Source organism: Crotalus tigris, unplaced genomic scaffold, assembly GCF_016545835.1.
Source record: "Crotalus tigris isolate CLP2741 ecotype Arizona unplaced genomic scaffold, ASM1654583v1 scf7180000024386.1433019, whole genome shotgun sequence".
Lineage (NCBI taxonomy): Eukaryota > Metazoa > Chordata > Lepidosauria > Squamata > Viperidae > Crotalus > Crotalus tigris.
Genome location: NW_024100556.1, coordinates 379,836 through 403,339, shown reverse-complemented (window position 1 = coordinate 403,339; position 23,504 = coordinate 379,836). Strand labels below are relative to the sequence as shown.

The window sequence follows — 23,504 nt, the reverse complement described above, 5'->3', positions numbered from 1 at the left end:
TATGCAAGAGGACATGCGATTTACATTGAGATGTCAAATTGCTCTATATGTCAAATTGTCCAATTTAATGGTCAGAATTGCTCCATTAAGTGCTAGATGTCAAAGTGATTAAATTTAATAACAGGATTTTTGTGCCTGGGCCTTAATCCCACCAAACTAAATATAAGCAATGTTATTGTGTTTACTAAATAGTTTTTGTAGTTCTGGAAGAATAATCTCTAATATTATTTTTCTCTTTTTTTATAGGTAGCAAAGAGGCAAAGTATATTTTGGCATTCAGACATGCTGCTATTCTTCATTTGCTGGTTACAGTTCGTGATCTTTTATTAACCTGTAACTTGAACACTGCATTAGGTAATTTTTATACAGAGTTGTAGTCCTATATTGGTTTACTGAAATACAGCATTCTATGTCTACCATAGATTGGAAGATGGAAAATCCATTTATATTTTGTACAGATTTTATTGCCAGGCTACATGTAGTGAAACCTCTTTAATTTTTAAAACAAATATAGTAGCAATGGAAAAAAAAATTACTATGAACATTTAAAAAAGTAACGTTTTACTTTGAATGAGCAGACCTTGGGCATAAATCTTGATTTTAGTGTTCAGCTTTAAAATGTATTAAGAATCATTTAAAAAGGGAAGACATAAGGGAGAAAAATAGGATTTGAAACAGACTTATGTGAAATATGTAGAACATGTGATAAATAATGTTTATTTGAACAGAATATCTGTCCAAGACAAAAGATTATTATAAAGATTTCCAAGACTATGACCTGGATATTATTTGGAAACAGCTGAAAATTGTGGAATTTGTTGTGCAGGAGCACAAAGTCAGTCCCAAAGTGACAGAATTACAGCATCAAATTTCTAAGTGGTTACAGAATAATGTAAATGATCAGAATAAGGTAATAACACCGAAAACTTGATATTTTTTTTTATTATTGAAAAGTTTTATACAATATACATCCCAAGACCCACCCACCCCTATCCCCCCTACCCCACTTCCCAGAGCTGAGTACAGAGTTACAAATAAACAATCAAACTCTAAAAAAAACATTACCCAACTATACAAGTAACCAAGTCCATAACGCACTTTAACTCCCTTATAACATAAATATAAACAAATTAAAAATAAACATAATAATATAAACAAATCAATATTGTTAAACCATACTAAAACTAATAAAAATTAAAAAAGAAACTATTAATAATACTCTAAAGTTTACTCATAGGCTAAATGAAACTTTTTAATCCCATATTTATTCTGAATATAATCTATCCATCTTCTCCAAACCGAAATATATCTTTCTTACGAGTGATCCTTCAAATAAGCAGAAATTTTTGCCATTTCTGCTACAATCTTCTATTGTAGGCAAAAAATCTTTCTTCCAATATTGCCCTACTAATAACCTTGCCGAAAACTTGATATTTGTGGGGTATTGTGGAGAAAGTAGTCAAACTATAGCTGCAGTGAACACTGGGAGAAAGAAGCATTTCAGTCAGGTTTCAAGCTGAAGTTCAGCACAGAGATATTGTTAGTCATATATCTAGATTATATCTGAAAGCACCAGGATAGGGTTTCCGAAACCCTGCTCAACCTCTGAATAGCTTTCAATACAATCTATCATGGATTTCCTGGGTTGGGAGTAGAGGGCACCGTTTTGCAGTAGTTCCCCTTCTTTCCGAAGGAACAGCTCCAGTTTGTGGGGGTATGTGGGGGAAAGACCATGCACTTGGGCCCCTCTGTTGTGGGCTTAATAGTCTGCCTACTCCTATTCAACACCTACATGAAACTGTTTCTTCAGTATGTTGTTGAGACCAACTCCACATGTTGATTCCTGACTGAATATATGATGCTGCCAAAATGCTATCCAGGTATTGGAAAATAGCCTGGGTGGAGAGTAACAGGTTGAAACTCAATTACTGAGTAGCTTTAGGTCTGAAGGATCACCAGTTCCAGTTAGATTCCACTGTAATTCTGAATGGGACTATACTCCTGATAATTGGTTTGCAATATGAGGGTTTTCTTTCCCTCATAACACCTGCTGGAGAAGATGACAGCTATAGTGAAGAGGGCTTTTGCACCAATTGCAACTTTTCCTGGAATAGAAAGGGTAATCACTGACAGTTCTGTCTTAGACAACTATAATGTGCTGTATATGGGACTGTCTTTGAAAACCATTTGGAAACTATAGCTGGTCCAGAATGCAGTAATTCAAATAGTTATGGGTGCACCCCAGGCATCCAAGTAACACTTCTGTTTCAAGAGCTGCTTAGTTGCCAGTTGATTTAGAAGTACAATTCAAGGTACTGGTTTCACTTTAAATCAGTGGTTCTCAACCTTTTTAATGCCGCGACCCCCAACCGGTTGTAAGTCGACGACTACTCAACCGGTCGTAAGTTGAGGACTACTCAACTGGTGCAGCAGAATGGGACTTTTGGCGGGCTCAGCAGGGCAGAGACAGCCTGGACAATTCCTATTGGCTTTTGAAAGCCAATAGAATTAGACTCTATTCAAGAGAGTCTATTCTATTGGCTTTCAAAAGCCAATAGAATAAAAGGGAGTAGCACAGCTAAGGAAAGGGGGAAAAAATGGCGGACTGCGTTGTTTGGCGACCCCCGTGAAATGGTCGTTTGACCCCAAATGAGGTCCCGACCCACAGGTTGAGAACCACTGCTTTAAATCCTTCATGGTTCAGGACCTGATTATCTATGGGATCTGGTTGGGTGGGTTCTCATTAGGATCAGAGAAAGGGGGAACCCTACATATAAGCAGAATAATCTTTAGTGCAGTAAAAAGTAAATAACACTGCATTGCATTTTTCCACATTAGTATATTCTTATTTTTTCCCGTTTATTGTTACTTCAATCCTATAGTCATGGAAATACTCTACCAATGATTCAGGTTACTGTTAGAGCCCTTAAATATCAAATGGAGATTGTTAAATTGTTTAATTAAAATGTTTTTTAATGCTGTATCAGGTAGTAATTGTGATTAGAATGGATTTTGATGAAGAAACAGAAGTCCTGATCAATACCATTAATACAGTGCAAGGTAAAAGTTACTTTTAATTTTTAATATTGCTTTGAAAGCTGACGTTACCCATACAACAAGTGTATTCCATATTTCATTTCCAATATAATTGATCAGGGTACCAAATCTCTAATAGTATTCCATTTTGGTCACCACAATGTTGATGTTGAGACTCTAGAAAGAGTACAGAGAAGATTAGGGGCAGTGCTTTTTTTTCTTAAAAAAAAAAAGGTGCCGGAACTCACACACGTCATACAACCTGCCTTGCCTACCCAACAAGGTTCCATCCAAAAAAGGTGCCGGAACTCCGTTCTGGGCATTCTATGAGAAAAAAAAGCCCTGATTAGGGGACTGGAGGCTAAAGCATATAAGGAAAGGCTGCTGGAATTGGGTATGTCTAGTTTAATGAAGAGAAGGACGATGGGGGACATGATAGCAGTATTCCAATATTTCAGGGGCTGCCACAAAGAAGAGGGAGTCAAGCTATTTTCCAGGGTGCCTGAAGGCAGGACAAAAAGCAACGGGTGGAAACTAATCAAGGAGAGAAGCAACCTAGAACTAAGGAGAAACTTCCTGACAGTTAGAACAATTAACCAGTGGAATAACCTGCCTCCAGAAGCGGTGAATGCTCCAACACTGGAAGTTTTTAAGAAGAGACTGGACAGCCATTTGTCTGAAATGGTATAGAGTTTCCTGCCTGAGCAGGGGGTTGGACTAGATGACTTCCAAGGTCCCTTCCAACTTTATTATTATTAGTAGTATTAGTATTATTACTATTAGTATTATCATCATCATCATCATCATCATCATTATTATTATTATTTCCACTTATTATAATGGAGCTAGCAGAGTAACATGCATCAAATATGTATCTACAGCTTGCAGTAAAAATACTAGCCAACTGCTAAAAAGCATGGTATAAAAATATGGTCATTTAACCAGCTTTAACAAAACGTACTAATTTAACAATCAACAGATAATGCTATAGGTTTAATAAATAACTTTGTTTACAAAATGTTTTAAAAGATTTCAGCATAGTTGTATAAAGACAGCATAAATTTAATAATGTTATGCTTTTACTAATTTATCCACTCAGCCGGATAAATAACTAATCATTGCTCACATACCATTTTCCAAACTGCGAATGAATGTTTAATAATATATTATTTCTCTCTTTATATAGGCTTGAAGGCCATATATTTGAATTCTAAGAAAAGAGGAATGTTGTTTGAGAGTAAACATATAATAAATAGGTAGGTATAGTTAATTATTATTGAAAAATATTAATATCTTGAAATTATTTCAGAAAAGTATTCAGAAGATGTCACTAAAAATACATATATTAAGACTTTTTCTTGACTTTTCATTTTTAGTTTGGATGTATATTCTTGTATCATTGTAAATAATCAACATATTGGGCCTGATTTCCCCTGGACCAGTTTTTCATTGGTGATAGAGTACAACTACAATGAGAATTCCTGTTGGATTGATCTATGTAAAAAAATGAATATACCTTACTTAATTTTTCAAACAGTTCCCCCAGAAGCAATTGAAACTGGTATGTGAATGTTTCAAATGCAAAATTGAAGAGAAAATAAGATAGAAAATTAGAGCTTGCTTTGTAAAATAATCTAATGTTGGTACATAATTATTTTCTAGAGAGAGAAAACTTAATTTGTAAAATTGTTTTTAATTATTCAGCTGTAGATAATTAGTCTTTATGGTGAACTATTTGTGTGTTAGTTTTTATAGAATTGTATATTACATTATTCAACTTGAAAGTTGTTTATGTCTATTATCTCTGCAATCCTTGGTGTTACCTTGAGATGTAAATTTTATAAATAAATCCAGGGGAAAAAATCATGTAACAAAATATTAGGTTCATTTTTAATACTGATGAGTGCTGAAATTGACTGCTTGTAGTTTTCCAAAAACAACCTATTTGAATTAACAGCAAAAGGTTAATTTGGTTAGTTTCCACCTGTTGCTTCTTGTCCTGCCTTCAGGCGCTTTGGAAAATAGCTTGACTCCCTCTTCTTTGTGGCAGCCCCTGAGATATTGGAACACTGCTATCATGTCCCCCTCGTCCTTCTCACATGATCTTGATTCGATCCCTCTGTTAATGCAGCCTAGCACTGTGTTGGCTTTTTTGGCAGCTGCAGCACACTGCTGGCTCATATTTAAATGATTGTCCACTAGGACTCTGAGGTCCCTCTCACAGTTACTACTATTGAGCAAGGTACCCCCTATACTATACCTGTACATTTGGTTTTTCTTGCCTAAATGTAGAACCTTACTTTTTTCACCATTGAATTTCTTTTTGTTAGATAGCACCCAGTGTATTATTTTTTTTAAAAAAAGATTTTTTTTGCCTAGTTCTTGCTTTTAATGAAATGTTGATGTTATTTGTTTTTTAGAAGAGTTTTTGTCTGAGAATCTTGGATATGATCTTCTGAGGTTGTCAATTCCATATGTTTTTTTGACATCTGAAGGACTTCTCAATACCCCAGAAATCCTTCAGTTACTGGAATCCAAGTAAGTAGTGAAACTCCAAGGGCAGGAGAAGTTCAAATTTTCAGATCCTTTTCATTAGTGCATGTTCCTTCCAAGTCTCATGTAATTTTACATTTGTCTTGCCTTATATTTGTCAATTTACTTTTTAAAACACTTTTATTCCTGCATTAAGACCCACTTAGATTCATCTTACTTTTTACTGAGAAGTAGCCAAAAATACAGAGTGATGTGTGTATGGACTGGACCTTGATTTGTGCTTCAGCATTAGGCACCTAAGCGCTGCTTGATCAGGGTCCGTAGTATTGTCAGGGACTTTACACAACCTTTCCATAGTTTTCTTTGTTGCCTTCTGGGAGGAGGCTTCATGTTATCCAAAAGCAGAACAACTAGACCAGGGGTCTTCAAACGTGGCCCTTTTATGACTTATGGACTTCAACTCCCAGAATTCTGGCTGAGGAATTCTGGGAGTTGAAGTCCACAAGTCATAAAAGGGCCAAGTTTGAAGACCCCTGAACTAGATTCTATAATACCTTTGTTCAATATAGTGTCAACCTTGTTAACTCTCAAGATACTTTTTTTCCACTAAGTATTCAAAATGGACTGTGATTAATATAAGTTTTGTGTCAATAATTTTGTATAACTTGGTATTTTTGGTGCTGCTGCTGTTATATATTATTACTGTTATCCTTGGGATGGTGACATTGTTTGGTGGGTGGCGTCCTTGTTTTGAGAGCGAGGCACTGGAATTTCATTTTAATGTGTGATGTTGTAAGGCCAGTAAATGACAATAAAGATTTTCTTATCTTACACAAGTTGCAGAAGGCATGAGAGAACTGTACTTAGCATATACCAGTGGTGGCGAATCTATGGCACGGGTGCCAGAGGCGGCACTCGGAGCCCTCTCTGTGGGCACACATGCCGTTGCCCCAGCCTCATCTCCCCCAGACCCCCTCCTCTCCAGCAGCCCCTCTGAAGGAGAGTCGCCCCTGAGCGTGGCCCACGCAGAGCAGCTCAACCAAGGACATGGCAGCCAGACAGCGTAGACAAGACTCTGCCATCACAACCCATCATGCACAGTTGATGCTGCAGGGCGCGGGCAGAGGGCGTGACCGCCATAGCACTGCTGGGCTGCCTGGGCGATCTGCGGCAGGCTCTGGAGGTGATGAGTGGCCCTGCGGGCAGGCGGGGCAGGGAATGGGGGGCGGGGCAGGGCCAATTTTTGGGCACTCGGTCTCTAAAAGGTTCTCCATCACTGGCATATGCTGTAGTAAGTCACTAGTGACATAAGCAGGACATGATTGTTGGAAGTTGGATTGTGGGTACAGCAGAATTGTAATATATTCAGTGGATTACTGACAAGAACTTTCACATGCAGGTATAATATTACTTTAATTGAAAGAAACTGCTGTGAGGCCTTAAACTATTTTGGAGGCACAGAACATTATGTTGTGATGACTATAGATGAATGCACAGCTATTGTTATGCAGGTAAAAATATTATTACAATACTATTATCACATATCCCTATATATAGTTGCCTTGCATTCATATCACAGGCACATATACATTTTTTAATTATTTGATAAATATCCACAATATGTGTCATAATATATATATACTAGAATTATTCTCACTTTTTTACAAAGAGAAACTGAATAATCTGTCTTGCATGCAATCTGTATCTTGAATTAAACGTTATTGAGATATATCAGTGTTTCTCAACTTTAGCATGGTTAGGAAATTCTGGAAGTTGAAGTCCAGACCTGTTAAAGTTGCTAACATTGAGAAACACTGGGCTGTTCTGACAGAATCTTACAAGTCTGTGTCCCTCCCTCTCATATCCCATTGAGTAAGGAAGGAGTAGCCTTCCTCCTACCTAATATTATCTTCTTTCCCAGGACTTAAAGAACAATTTTGTCCTTGTTTTTGTAATGGTTTATGTCCAATGGTGGGATTCAAATATGTGAACAACCGGTTCTCTGTGTGGATGCCACTTCCGGAAGTTTGCTCTGAGTCTGGGCAACAAAAAATTAGCTACCGGTTCTGCCGAAGTGGTGCGAACTGACTGAATCCCACCACTGTTTATGTCCCCTTCAGTGCCATTGCCATGGCTTTCTACAGTTTAGCCACTTCGTGCATGTGATAACACTCATGAAAGCTTCTACCCTTAAATAAAATTTGTTGGTCTGAAAAAATACTATCAGCCTCCAGAAAATATGTGATTTGCCAAATTTATGGTTACAATACTGAACAGTAAACCTTCAGTCACCAGTAGGTGGCAGCATAGCATTTTCTTGCTGCCTTCTAGAGGTTTTCCACATTTTTGCAGCTCACATTTTTGATACTATACCAAATTGTTATAGTATCAATCATATCTTTGGCCAATTATTTTATAATACTACACATCAGTTTATTTACCTGCTTCATGGCAATTTTATTAGTAGTAGCAGTATTTGTTTATTTGTATCCCACCTTTATTATTTTCACAAATAACCCAAGGCAGTGAACATATCCAACACATCTTCCTACCTCTGTTTTCCCAACAACAACCACCCTGTGAGGTGGACTAGGTGAGAGAGTGTGACTGGGCCTTTTTCTCATTTTGTTATAGAACATGGAAGAACTCAATTATGAAAACTCCTCTAATAATATTGTCTTAAGACTGATGGCGCTATCACTCCAGTATGCCTCCTGTTGGATTATTTTATACTCCAGAGAAAGATTAAATTCTAAGTAGGTAAAAAGCTTTAAATTAATTCTTAAGCTTAAATTTTGAAGTATACATTTTTTTAAAATAAAAGTTAGAATTGTGATATTCTTGCACAATTGTTGCCGAAACAATGGAGATATTCTGGAATACCTTAATAAATTAAAATTTGTAGTTGTTAAAATGCAAAGCAAATCATGGAAGCTGTACTCTCGCTTGTTCAAAATAAATCTGTATCTTGTGCTTGCTTTGTTATAATTGAAGAAACACAAGTGTTTTTATTACTATTTCATGCATTAAAATGTTTGAAATTACTCAGGTTTCATCTATTCTGTCTTTATCTACCTCTCATATCCCCATGTATCATTAACCTTTCTCATCAAAAAAACTGTGTGTGTTTTGTGTGTGTGTGTGTGTGTGTGTGTGTGTGAGAGAGAGAGAGAGAGAGAGAGAGAGAGAGAGAGAGAGAGAGAGAGAGAGAGAGAGAGAACAATAATAAAATATGCTGTTTTATTTAGATACAGCCTAACTGGAAAATCCCTGCATCATCTTGCTTTAATTTATGCAGCCTTGATTTCTTTTGCACAGAAATCAGAAGACTTTGAAGTGAAGGTAATTTGTGTATAAATGTATGTGTCACTATGTTCCTATATTAGAAATACTATAATCATTATGTCTCAGACAACAAAGGATTATCATATATGCAGCATTCATTACCCAGATTTGTTCTATATAAGAGGGCAATTTAGAAATAAATCTCTGTTTGGTCATCAATGACAAACACTGCAGATACAGAACTTTTATTATACACATTAGAAAATTACATTACATTACTTTTTGACATAATCGGCATTCAAATTGAGGCATTTGTCATAAGGTCTTACAAGTTTGAAATGCCTTAGTAGTAGTCGCTCGGCACCAAATCTGGGCTATGGGGGGAGGTGATCAAAAACAACCCAATGCTTCAAAAGTTCTTGGGTACGTCTAGCGGTGTGCGGGCGAGCATTATCGTGAACCAACACACCAGAAGTGGTGCCATAGAAAATCCCACAAATGTGAAGATGCCAAAGGAGTACTGCTAGTGAAGTCCATGGAGCGTGGGTTGACCATCAATTCAGACATCTACTGTGAAACATTATGAAAACTCAGATGATCCATCCATAACAAGCGTCAGGGCATGCTGACTTCAGGTGTGGTGTTGGTTCTCCCCCCCACATAGCCCAGATTTGGCGCCAAGCGACTATTACTAAGGAATTTCAGACTTGTAAGATGTTATGACAAGTGCCTCAACCTGAATGGCGATTATGTCAAAAAGTAATGTAATGCTGTAGTTTTCTAATGTGTATAATAAAAGTTCTGCATCTGCGAGTGTCTGTCATTGATAACCAAACAGAGGTTTATTTCCGAATTGCCCTCGTACATTTTACTGGTCTTCTCACTACCATCCCAATCATGTGATTCTAAATTTGGGAGTCAGGATACTTTGAACACATTTGACCCCTGGGATTTTGCATTTTTATTCTTTTACTAAAGTAATTCAGACTGTGTAGGAGAAGAACAGGCAGAGTTGGGAGGTGGAGTGAAGTGAGTCATCAGCTAGAGTCATTACATTCCCACAAATGGTAAGGCCAACTCCCCCCTTGAATTCCGTTGAACTTTACTTGGTGCCAATTTAGCATTGAATGTGAATTGACTAGATTAATATCAAGCACAAAGGATCAAGCCATTGTGGCACAGTGGTTAGAATGCAGTACTGCTCACTCCAGGAGTTCAATCCTGAGCGGCGCAAGGTTGACTCAGCCTTCCATCCTTCCGAGATCAGTAAAATGAGGACCCAGATTGTTGCGGGCAATATGCTGATTCTGTAAACCACTTAGAGAGAGCTGTAAAGCACTGTGAAGCGGTATATAAGTCTAAGTGCTATTCTTATTGCTATCAATATCACACATAAGTTCCAGTTCAGAAGATTTATTGCTCAAGTCCATACATAAGAACATAGGCAACTCACACTCAAAGCTAAATTGGCACCAGTTAAGGGTCAACAGAATCCAAGAGGGATTGGACTTAGACCATTTGTGGGAATGTAATGACTCTAGGCTCATAACTCCCTTAACATCACCCCTCAGCATTGCCTGCTATTCTCCTATAGGCTGGTATAAACAGTATTTCCCTCTATCTACCTTGCTTTTGCATTCTCAAATATGTGTGACAAGACTCAGCCTAAAGTGCTTATGAATAGATTCATACAAGATAGCTTAGTAATGACTAATCTCTCATTCGTTCAGCCACATTCTCTCTTCTTTCCTGTGGAGAAGAATAGTATTTAAAAAAGCTTTGTCTTACTACATTTTTCCAACTAGGCTAATGTGATGAACATGCAACATCACTTGGGCATTAAACTATCAAGGGATTATTCTTGTGCTTTCTATTTCATATAATTTTCATTCTAAATTTAAAAGGCAAATATATTTTAGATGGCCCTTACACCAGGAGTTGAAGAAACAGCACTTTTGGTTCGCCAGATAGCTGACCACGTATTATTAGCTTCTAAACAACATCCACAGGAGTGGCTAAACAAGTCATGGCTTTCTGTCCTGCTATCAGAAGTAAGTGATTTGGCTTCATTTTGTTTACAGGATACCATTATTTCTAGCGTTAATGTCCTGCCGCTGAGAGGCCACTTAGGATATGTAAATCCCAAGAAGTGTTAGTTTAGTTCAGCATTTGTTTTGGATGGCAATCCCAGAGAAACTGGCTGATTTTCTTCGAACGACTAGGGATGGGGGAGTTGGTTGACAAAGAATAAAAGTGCTCTCCTTTATGTGGAACAGCAGCTCCTTGCTTCAGGTTCCCTAGGGAGCTGATTCACAGAGATAAATTGGAGATCAGGAATAAAAATATCTTCATGGGAGAATCAGTTCAAAAGCAACTGAACAAAACAACTAACAATGGCTGTACAGGGAAAAACATTTGAGGAGGTTGAACAACATTTAACTGAAGCTCTGGTAGAGCTGGTTCTGTACTATTGTGATAGCCAGTTAAGACCAAATCCAGCAAAAACTCATGTATGTACCTTCCCTCTTCAGCATAAGCAGGCTGCTAGGAAGCTGCTATTACATGGAAAGGGACATTACTGAAGCATTGTTATAGCCCTACGTATTTAGGGGTCGCTCTAGATAGGGTCTTAACATAAAAGCAGCACTGTACCAACATTAAACTGAAGGTCAATGGATAAAATAACATCCTCAGGAAAGGATTTGGAGAAATTAATGGGTTTCTATTTTGTGAGATGAATACAGCAGAAATTGTGGATTCAAAGAAGTGTTATATTTTGGAAATGAGTCCAAGCATCATCCCAAATTCGAGACTCTTATAGTGAACTAGTTACCTATAATTTCTCAGATGATAGATATTTCTGCAAACTTGACTGTTGATCATCATTTATCCTATTCATTTATTCATCCAACCCCTTTTTTCCTACTAAATCTTGGCAGTAGATGATTGTAGCGACAAGGTAATTTCATAACCAATCAATCCACTTTCATTTGGTCATAGACCAGCACTTAAAGCCAAAAAAATAAAAACCACAATTAGTTAAAATAAAAAAAAGAGAAACACATAAAATTCTAAACTATTTCAGAAAAATTGGCTAACCATCCAAACTACAGTTAGCTGTGGTTAACAAAATAACAACATATCTTCAGTTGCCTGGATTCATTTATGGTGGAATACCTAAACAAAATGTAAGTCTAATTCTAGTTCTATTTTTCCCTCTAGGCAGAGAAATGCTTGCTTACATTTCCATGCATGAATCCACTAGTTGCTCAAGTCATGCTAAAGAAAAGTTCTTCACTGGGATGGCTACTGGCAGCATCTTTTGCTGAGCTTCAGGAACTTCTGCCTGAGGTGCCAGAAAAGGTTTTGAAGGTCAGTTGTCCAGGATATAAGCATGATGCGTACAATTCAGTTATGTTGTTGCTTTGATTATTGTTAAAGCAGGAAAGAAACCAAAATAGCTCCTGAGATTGAATTTGTCTGGATTTTTTTATTCATCCTTAAGCATATTGGCTTATTATGCCAATACAATTACAAAAAAAACCTTTTGCATTAAATTAAAAACAAACATATACAGTATTGCAGTCGTTCCTAGTCCTTTGCAACCACATACAGAAAACGCTGCTTATCGAGAAAATTATAAATCAGCAATTTGCATGTGTTGATATTAATTCAGATTAACATGATACACAACAACCATCTCTGTAGTGTTCCTGTAGAATGGTTTAGGATACCCTAGGCCAGTGCTTTTCAACCTGTGGTAGATGTACCACTGGTGGTACTTCAGCACCTGGCAGGTGGTATGCATACGATGGGTTGAAAACCACTGTAAAAAAAAAAGTGTGAAAAAAGTGTAAAAGTGTAGCAGGGGAATGAGTTAAAGTGACAGCACTGCCACACAGGCCTGTGAGAGAATTAGCTGGAGCTGTGGTGTTGCCAGGGCTCTGCTGAGCACCCAGGATCAGTGCGGGGCTCCAGCTGATTGGCACTTCTGGGAGGAGAGCGCAGCCTTGGGGAGGAAGAGTCAGCTGGAGCTGCACAGAAGAGAAAAGGAGGAGTGGGGAAGAGAGGAGAGGATATAAAAGGAGGCAGTTTTGGTGAGAAACGGGGAGGAAAAAAGACAACGGGGGAAAAAGAAGAGGACGGAGAAAGAGAGATAGAGAAGCGTGCAGCCTTGGGGAGAGCAGTCAGCTGGAGTTGCTGAAGAGAAAAGGAGGAGGAGAGAGAGAGGAGAGGATATAAAAGGAGGAGGTTTTGATGGGAGAGATATTTTATTGTTCTATTGTCTTATTTATGATAGTTATTGGCTTTATTATTGTTGTGCAATGCCCACTTGCAGATCTCGGATGCTGTGTTCTTATAGCTTCCGAAACATTTTTGATGTATGGCAAGGTGTGCCACGTTGTTGGTTTTATACCTTGTTTCCTCCTTTCTCGCCCCACCTTATTGCTCAGACATCTTGTGACAAATGATTGTGGAGACCCATTCTGCTTGAATTGTTCACCTTCATTCGTGAAATATATTATGGCATACAGCCGTCAAAAGGAGCACTTCTGGTCTTTTCCAATTGTTAAAGCAGTTACATCCTGACCCAAGCTTGTGGGCTTGCTGTGCACATGCGTGCACTGCTACTTTGCTTGCATTTCCCAGTTGATGAGAAGTATGTCTTTCAAACAATGTTCACAGCTCTGTTGTGCAACCTACCAAGGGATTGGCAGTATTCTATAATGCTGTTCTTCTTCCTAAAAATTCTTCTTCTTTCTAAATATTTTTTTTAAATGTTGCAGTTTGTCTAGGGACAGAATGATCAACATAACACTATCAGCATTTTTTCCAGTCCATAAGCTGTTCTCCCTTATTCCCAAAGCTATATTCTTCTTTAGGTGTTGATAACACTTTTGCGCAGCTTGGAGTTTCTGTAGTAGTTGTTACATACCCATTGAACATTCACACTAAAAAGCTGCATGTGTTTTATTATTATGGACTCAGATGTATTTCTTATTTTTTTCAGACTTTTAGTGACATCACATCATTATACATCTTCAAGCCACTAACGCAAAAAGAAATTACGCCTCTTCAAGGAAATATTAATTCTGCCACCAGCTCTCGTTCTCAACTTCCATTTCTTGAGGCTTTGTTCTCCAGATTTCAAGGACATAGTTCCTTTACTGAGTATTCAGAAGAACAGAACAAAAACTATTCCCCGGATATCGGCCAGAATGGATCTTGTGGCTCTCTGAAATCAACTGAAGAACATAACTTAGATCTACCTTCAATATCATATGGAGACACCTGTCCCTTTCAGGATAGTGTAAGAGTAGAGAGGCAGCTTTATCTCCCATTTCTGAAAAAAGTGGAAACGGAAACCAGAATAAATGCATCGCATTTAACACTGAATAATATTGGAGGATCTTCCCATAACAACAATGAAACCACAGTGCCATATTTGCACTGTAACCAGGACTCTGGCCCTTATATTGAGAATTGCCCACTAAATAGAATTACTGTTTCAAAAGTGGACACAGGCAAACAGCTAGATATCTCTGAGTTCTTGAAGAAGCCTATTTATCATGATGCTAAAAATGAACATCTGGGAAAAATTCAACCTCTTGTGCAACAGCTGAATTTTTTCCATGATTTCAAGCATTCTCCTCACTTCGTTTCTAGTAGAAATGATGTTCTGTTCCAGCAAAGCTCAGGCAATTTTTTAGAAATAGGAAGAAAAGCAAGCAGCAATCCTGAAACAGAGGAAAGATATTGGGGTAACCCCCCATTCATACAAGCAATGGATTCTTTTCCCTGTGATTCGCACGCAGGCAAAACCATATCCAGTCCAGACAGGTTCATGAACTTGGATATTCAGTTTACTGGAGAATATAGGAGGGGGAAAGGATCTAATTCATTATCAGATGAACAAAGACAACAAGACGTTTCAGGTAAGAGCACAAAGCAAAATGCTACTGTTTTCTAAATTTCAGAATACTAAGAGTTACCAGGGAACCTTCAAATGTTGTCTTTGTTCTAACGAGACGTACCCTTTAGTAAATATTTTTAAATTGTTCTTTTGGCGTTCCCCCATTGAGGGCTCAATGCAGGGCTCAAAAAAGCATCAGCAAAAGATCAGCCAACCACTGAATCCAACCATTTTTCTTCCTTCCCTAGGGCAAGTGGCAGAGCTTCCCACTTGGGGAGCACTTCCTTTTGCATCTGAGAGCTGAACCATCCTGCTTCCTGAGAACAGGAATTATAGCACTCTTTTATTCTAGATCAGTGATACGGAAATCTGCAGTTAACAGATCGTCAATAGTCTGTAGAGGTCCACCAGTGGCTTCTCCACAGCCTTCTGCATTCATTAGCCAGAATTTGCTTGTCAGCTCATTCCCTGATACTTTGCATTCACATCCGATCGACCTAGCCCAGGGATAGGCAACCTTGGCTCTTTTATGACTCGTGGACTTCAACTCCCAGAATTCCTGAGCCAGCCATTCTGAGAGTTGAAGTCCATAAGTCATAAAAGAGCCAAGGTTGCCTACCCTTGACCTAGCCAGATCAGCACCCGGAGTTGTCCTTTCTGATTGGTGCAAATGCATCAGTGGCTAAAAAGTGTTAGCATCTTGAAACACTGAAATCTAGAAAACTGACAATAATGAACTACTAGCCTCAAGGGCAGTTAAGAGTCCATGTGCACGGTCATGGTAGCTGCCCTTTTGCACCAGCACAAACATGTTGACTTGTTTCACATATGTGCAAGAGTGGCAGGTATCCTGTTGTTCTATGAAAATTATTACTGTTTTGTTGCAAGCAAACCTGTGTTGAGAATTATTATAATATTACATTACCGAGGAAACAAAATAATTCAGGTGATTAATAAATACTTAATTTGAATTTAAATGTTTTTACTAACAACATATTAAAAAGAGCTTAGAAATTAAGGGGATAGAAAGCATTGAGTAGCACAGCTAGAATTATCTTACTGAAAATATGAACTCCCATGCTCTTAAAGATGAAACATAAAGTGGGATTAATATTATTTAATCCAACGGCCATGCACCTGCAGAAAAAAATTAAGAATTTTGTTTTAGATAAGAGCCTTCCTGTTACAAGAGACAGAAAGCATCTTGTCTTTTTACGTTCATTATTCTAAAAGAAAATATTTCACTTCAGCATTTTTAGCTTTGCATTTTTAAAAAATCCGGGTTTTTAGACCAAGATGAAAAAGAGCATTTTATTCCCCCCCCAAACCTTCAAATATCTAAAACTTTGTTCATAATCATTTAGATATAGGGAGTTGCTACGACTTTTGTAAATCCAACATTATGGAAAGGGGGAAAAGATGGTGGCAGCCATGCATGTACACATGTCAAACAGAAGCAAAATGTTTGCCCATGCACAAAATGGCAGCTACCATGTTTATACATGTATGTCTTGTACAAAAATTGGTCTACAGAAGGGTTCTTGGAACTTTTACGGCCAAGACTCCCTTGACGTTGCGCAGCTAATAAACTTGAATGATGAATGAATCAGTCAATCAATCATGGCATCATGTATCCTGATATAATTCAAGTGTTTTTAGGGTAACCCACTTGTTGACTGATATATTTGATCCAGTGCCATCTCTGTAGAATGCAGATAGGAGGGCCTATTTGTATTAGAATCTGATACTATCTTGCTTTGATTACAGCTTCCAATTTGCTGTTTCAAACATTGTCAGGCTGATTAAGGGAAGCTTGGGCTGAATAGAGAAAAGTTAATTGAAATGTTTTGGACAGCTCATATTGTCAAATCCTGGGGAGCTAAGACAATTGTAAGAGAATTGTAAGCAATACTGTCTTCTATTCCATATGGAGTAAAGATGATATTCAAAAATCCATACTTCTACATACCTTTTTTAAAAATATTTTCTAGTGAAGTGGTGCTATTCTGTAGTTCTTAAAATGAGAAAGAATTATGAAACATTTTGAAGACTATTTTAATTAGGACAGAGGCCTTTATGGACAAGGCTTTACTATCAAATGCATGAAAGATTAAAAATGAATATAGAAAGAAAAAATAGTAGTACAACGGGGAATGAAGTGAAAAATATTTAGACTGAATATTTTTGTTCAAGGTTAAAACAGGGACATGCATATTTTTCAGGGCAAGGAGCAATACTTCACTGTTGGATGGCAAGCTTGGAACCATTCCATGGAGTGAATGACTGATCAAATAAAAACTAACATTGGTTAAATTTAATTTAATTTCGTGAAGTTACTTTGAAAGTATTTCAAGAGTTCCTTATTTTAATCTGTACATTTATTAGTTTCATATTAGATTCAAAGTATGAAATGTTTCATTTGCTATTTGCATAAAATGGCAAAATAACAACTGAAATCGTGTTTTATTTTATTAAACAATTGAGAGATTAACCCATATTAAAATCACATTTAAAAAGATATACAAATGATATTTACAGGTTTTCTATAGGTTAAACTTCTTAGAAAACAAAGATTTGATCCAAGAGAAGATATAACGGTTAGAGTTGGGGTTATCTATAATGAATTTTCTAACAAGTATTGATTTTTTTTTCCCCTCATTTATATCAGATTAAAAGGGAATTTGGTAACATCTCGAAGGTTTTAGCCACCACATAACATCCTGAAACTTCAGATTGTGTGCATCTGGCTTAGAATGGCATTTGATATTATTTCTCTAAAGCAGTGGTTCTCAACCTGTGGGTCGGGACCCCATTTGGGGTCAAACGACCATTTCACGGAGGTCGCCAAATAACACAGTCCGCCATTTTTTCCCCCCTTTTTCTTAGTTGTGCTACTCCCTTTTATTCTATTGGCTTTTGAAAGCCAATAGAATAGACTCTCTTGAATAGAGTCTAATTCTATTGGCTTTCAAAAGCCAATAGGAATTGTCCAGGCTGTCTCTGCCCTGCTGAGCCCGCCAAAAGTCCCATTCTGCAAACGGTGCTGCACCAGTTGAGTAGTCCTCGACTTACGACCAGTTGGGGATCACGGCATTAAAAAGGTTGAGAACCACTGCTCTAAAGTATAAGTGACATAAAATGCATAAATATACTTCTTAGGAGAGCTCAGGTATATTTCTCCTTTGGAAGATTAGGCAAAACCTCTACCAATCTTTTAGTTGACTTTTTGTTTCTTAGGCATGAGCATGCACTAGGAAAACAAGCTGGGGCAAATGTTGAAATACGCATCACGTCAACTCCTCCCCTTTTGTACTGGTGTCATCACACAACATGCATGTAAATGGGTAGTGCTTTTGCTATGATGTCACAATGTTTTGTCATTGTGATAAAGACTCGTCTTGCTGAGGATATCCTGTTCTTTGAATGTTCTTTCTGAGAAGGAAGGCAAGCATGAATCTAATAAATGTACAGAATTAAGAACTTTTGATATAACTTCTGACAATTAGACTTTAAAGAGTTGAGAATATACATTTTATCTTATTAAGAGATAGACTATATAAACTAAATCTGTATAGTTATAGATTGCTTATTTGATAATGATTTATTCTTTTTTAATTTTATTTCTCTTTTTTTTTGGCAGGTTCGGAAGTTATGCAATTACCACAGCTTAAAAAAAGACGTTTAACATTTGAAAAAGATCCTAGGAGGCATGACGGCCAAACACGTCTCAAGTTTTTTTAGAAGAAATGGAGGCTAACACTTTTAAGAATTTTGTTGTGTACAATACATAAAAACAAAGGTAGCAGACTTCATCTTCTTTTATAGCAGGGGTAGTCAACCTTGGCTCTTTTATGACTCGTGGACTTCAGTTCCCAGAATTCCTGAGCCAGCTTAGCTGGCTCAGGAATTCTGGGAGTTGAAGTCCATGAGTCATAAAAGAGCCAAGGTTGAGTATCCCTGTTTTATAGTAACTTGTTTACAATTTGTTTCAATCTTATATGTAATTATTTTTTAAAAAATAAACATGGACTTTTTGCAATTGTAGGGAATAGGATAAAAGTTAAGGGTTTATTAGAAAAATTGATGCTATTTATGACAATTACATTAAAATACTAGTTTAATTATGCATAATTTATCTAATTCATTTATATACACTATACATAAGAGAAATGCATTTGAAATTGCATAGACTTTGGAAAAGTTTGGTCAGAGAGCCACCACAGTTGTCAGAATGTGACACATCAGCACTTAGTAGTCTGCCTGTTCAGTTCTACATAGCAGTTGTTATCCCAGTAAATGATTAGTATCTGGTCAAGTGAGTCGACTAAGGAAAATCTCAAAACAAAAAAATCAGGCAGGATTATTAGGTATATTCTCTGCTTTGGTGAGATAAAAGGTTTCCCTGTCCTCTACTTTGAGTTAGATATAAATCAATGGAGTGCACAAATCCTGCCATATCAGATTGATCAGGCAGATGCAATAGGAAGCAGGCAGCCCTTCAAATAGCTGGGCCCTTTAGCTCTTTATAGGTAGCAAAAAGCACTTTGAATCACACCCAAAAGCAAACTGGCAACCAGTGCAGTTCGCAAAGAGAAGTGTTAAATGAGGATAACAAGGCATGCTATCATTGCTCATGCCACTGCTTTCTGGACTAGCTGAAACTGCCAGGTGGTTTTCAAGGATAGTCCATGTAGAGCCCATGGCCGTAATCAGGCCATGAGATGACAGGGTATGAGTGATATCTGAAGTTTCCACTTACCCATTCTTACCCCATGAGGGTTCTTTCCTCTCCGGGCATACCACAGCATAGCAAATCTGCACAAAATTCTTTATTGCAATACACATCTTCCCCAACAAAGTTATCCCATGGATCAGCTCCACCCTTCTACCCTTTGCAAGGTGATGTTGCCACATAAAATATGTCTTTAGTACTCAGTCCTTTAATACTTATTCTTCTAATGCTCAAGTTGAAACTAAAGTTTCAAAGTCTTTAATATTTATCTTTTCCCAAACATTCTTGCACTAGTTGGGATGGGGTGTTATTTCAGTGTGATTCTTCCTCTTCTAGTTCCTACTAGGCCTCCACCAAGATATGCTGCCCACCAAAGCTTGTGGTCCTGGCAATTGAATGAAAGTTCTGCTGTAATAGCTGCCAATCTTCGCTTTCTTGTCTGTAGGTCTTTTGCTTTCATCTTTCCTGTACCCCCCCCCCCTTTCCATTCTTTCTTGGCATTTGCTTTTGTCTAAGCTCAAAAGCCTGGGTGAAGCTGCCTCTGGACATCAGCACACATCCTTGAAAACACCAGGAGGTGGCTCAGTTAGCAAGGCAATTGGAGCACCAGCTTAAATGCCTGTGAGTACAGTTCTGAGGGAATGGATGAATGATTGTGGGAAGGGGGGTGGGGAGTTTGACTGCATGAGTACAGCTATGTTTGAAGAGAGCAGACATGCCACCAACTTCACTCCTTCACACATCTAATCTCTGAAGATGCAACTGGCACACCAAATGAAGCTGGGCAAAGGCCTCCTTAGCCATATCTGCCACCTGTTCACTTTCTGGGCATTCAGGAAGACACCCCCCCCCCCCAAAAAATTGCATGTCTCCCTTAAATTGGGAAGTGCAACCCCATCCAAGGTCAGAACATCCCCAGACCTGAATCGCCCGAGCACCCCTAGCCAATTGATTTTGGTATGACTGAGTCAGTTCCTCCCTATCCAATCCCACATACTGGATCCCAAATTGGCAGATGACTTCCTCCAGCAGTTTCATGTACATGTTCCAAAGGAGAGGAGAAAGAATAGAGCTCTGCAGGAGAGGCCTAGACTAGAGGATGATCTGGAACCAGCCCTGGAGAAAGGAAGACAACCACGGTAAAATTGAGGTCACAGATTAAAGCCAGTCTCCCTCTTTTTTGTCATCTCGGCTGACCCTTCCTATTTTGTTTTTTAATGGAATTGAAGATCTTCCCTATCCCCATTGTGTCTCCAGTTCACGCCCTGCAATCCATGGAGTATGAAAACAGCCAGAACAGCATAGACGCTGCTCCAGGAGTGGGTCAACTTTGTAAGCATTTCCGCCATTTGTCTCGGGGCCCAATTTCCAGTCTTAGTTCAGATGATACACTAGAACATGATTACAGTGAATTAAGCAGGCTTACGTATGGCGATCAGGGTGCTGCATGGTTTACACTATATGCCAAATCAAATGCAAACATGTCCAACGAAATACCATATATGTAGATGGATTTTGTGAGCCATACTGGAAACAGCTATGGAAAAGCATAAATCTGTTTCAGGAAAGCATTCTTGAAGACATCACTGTCTTAGAAGTGCACTTATCTGTAGAGTTCACTGCATAGGGTGTACTTTAAAACGTTTTTTAAAAGTTAAAAAGTTTTAAAAACATTTTATTATTAATAATGCTTGTACCCTGAAATCTAACAATTATCTATTTGTACAGGTTTTGCATTGCTTTTAAGAAAAGTGTTTTGAACTGCTGATCTCAAGTACGCGGTATTTCAAGCAAGTTTCTTGGGTTAATTTATCTTTTTTTTTTCTTTCCACACTCTTTCTCTCGTCTTCATTGTCCTCTTTATAATTATCAGATTTTTTATATTGACTTCCTCTCAAAATACACATTGCAACTTTTTAAAAAGGCATCATCAAAGTCTTTTCTCAAATGTAAGAGTACTGTCGTGCAGTGCCTTTTTTTTTCATCCATGCAAATTAGTGCAAATGTGGCAAAAAAAAAAAGTGCTGAAAATCATAGGACAGTGTAAACAACCATCAATGTGGGCTGGTTGCCTAGCACCCAAAATATGATCACATGACCATAGGGAGGGGAGCCGTTGAAACTTTGAAACCAGCTTTTAAGAAGCTCTGGGTTGATCTATTGTAACTTCAAATGTTCAGCAAACAACCTGTTGTAAGTTGAGGACTATCTATACGGAAATTTCAGTGGGCTGGATACAAGTGAATACTCTGTGAGCTCTGCAAATTACTGACATTAGCATCTATATGGGCAGAATAGTAACTTCTCTTGGCAGGCTGTTAATTTTTGTCATGGATGTATTGGAAGTAGCTGAGACAGATGTGATCTTTTCTGTTTTTCTAACACAGGTCAGACTCTTTGTATTTTAAACTCCCCCTCCCCTCCCCATTAAATGTGTTTTCGTGCCACAAAAAAATCCCAGTAATTTAAGATTTTTTTAAAGCTTTTAATATATTAATACAAACCAAAAAGAACTTTCTTTTTAAAAGTAAACAGCGTGTATAAAAGTGCTTGGTAATCGAAACTCAAAGATACCTGACCCACCCCCCCCCCCAAAAAAAAAGGTGAATTGTTCCAGTAATATTGCAAATGCTAGGAAAGCCTTGCTTGTAGATTGCCTAAATTTATAGTTATGTACTGTAGTGTTGTTATCAGTGATTATTTGCCAAGTAGGCATATTTTAAGCTTATAATCCTGTAGACCTGAAGAGGATATCTTGGAAAGCACAGGATTTCTCCCCTTCTGAAACTAATAGATTTTGTAACTTCAGCAGGAGTCAACACCAGCACAAAGTGAGGCATTTTGATGCAGATATCCAGGATAAATGGATGGTTCTTAGGCCTCTTTACACACACTCTTTTAATGCATGTCCATATTCATCCTGTTCTATGTGAAGTGTTTTCTCTCCTGTACTGCAGCATCTTTTCGTCAACGAGAAAGGAATGGTTAAAACAAAGAAGGGGTGGGGGGGAAGGGCAATGTTCCTTTTCTTTCCTAAGGCTTGCAGACATCTGGCAGGTTTTTAAAAGTTCTTTGGGGTCTGTGACATTGGAATGTCCTGAATTAGCAGGCTTTTCCTGCAAGGTAACTATTTTATGGGAAAGCACAGAGATAAAGATTAGATCTTTGTGGTGAATATGCAGCCCCAAGGGCTGTCCGTACTAGAGGGTCAGGAGCCATGTGGTTGGTAGACTTGGCCAAAGATGGTGGGTCCTATTCTGGGAGTTGGTGCATCTTCTCTGACTCTTCCTTTGTTGATCTCATTGGATCAGGTTCTTCAATCTCCCCTCCCTGCACCTTAATCTCACTTTACCTCCTCTTTGCAAACTGGCAGAAGGAGCAGCTTATCAATCCTTGACAGTTCCCATTAGCTGCAAATGGGCCACTGTGCACAACTCAAATGGGAAGATGATTTATGACATGGTTCCTCTTATATCTCTCAGCCATGTGCTTGCCCTCTAAAATAGAAGGGAGAGTAAGATACATATAGAGAGATTCCTATACACTACTGTCCTTCCTAATCCACTGGAAAGCTGAATAGCAAGCTTATATTCCTGGGTAAAATTGGAGCTTGAGCACTCAAGGGGCTATAGTAAATACCTCTAAATATGACATACATCTTCTTCATTTCAACCAACTGGAACAGAGAAGCACTTTTCTTTTAACACACTGGGTATACTTCAACCAATACAAAATATTTTTAAGGGAGCCTCAATTTTAGAATGGAAATATGCCCGAAGTTCTATAATACTAACTAGGAGCTATAGCTCCCCTGTTGAATATATCACGTTTATTCAAAAATAACAAATGTGCGTAAAACTGCAGCCTTAAATGGCCAAATTTGCCTGATCAAACATGCTTGAAAATATCTCTGATTAGAAAACAGAAAGCTGTTAGTAAGAAAGTACCTGGGGCGTGTTTCATTCGGGCACAACAGAACCGCATCATTGGTATTGTCCTTTTCTAAATGTAAACATTTCAGAGGATTAAAGAAAGGATATTGAA

The 23,504-nt window shown here is 38.0% G+C and overlaps 1 protein-coding gene across 1 annotated transcript in view; it reads left to right on the top strand.

The window, feature by feature from the left end:
• Positions 1-18,642, top strand: part of SHOC1 (shortage in chiasmata 1) — a 43,710-nt gene extending 25,068 nt beyond the window's left edge. The window contains exons 13-25 of the mRNA XM_039328980.1: positions 247-354; positions 729-910; positions 2,988-3,060; positions 4,223-4,292; positions 4,413-4,597; positions 5,457-5,574; positions 6,929-7,040; positions 8,164-8,285; positions 8,778-8,871; positions 10,734-10,865; positions 12,037-12,186; positions 13,826-14,750; positions 18,369-18,642. Of these exons, the coding sequence (XP_039184914.1) occupies positions 247-354; positions 729-910; positions 2,988-3,060; positions 4,223-4,292; positions 4,413-4,597; positions 5,457-5,574; positions 6,929-7,040; positions 8,164-8,285; positions 8,778-8,871; positions 10,734-10,865; positions 12,037-12,186; positions 13,826-14,750; positions 18,369-18,469 (2,372 nt within the window). The 3' untranslated portion in view covers positions 18,470-18,642. The remainder of the gene's footprint in view (positions 1-246; positions 355-728; positions 911-2,987; positions 3,061-4,222; positions 4,293-4,412; positions 4,598-5,456; positions 5,575-6,928; positions 7,041-8,163; positions 8,286-8,777; positions 8,872-10,733; positions 10,866-12,036; positions 12,187-13,825; positions 14,751-18,368) is intronic.
• Positions 18,643-23,504: the final 4,862 nt, after the last annotated feature.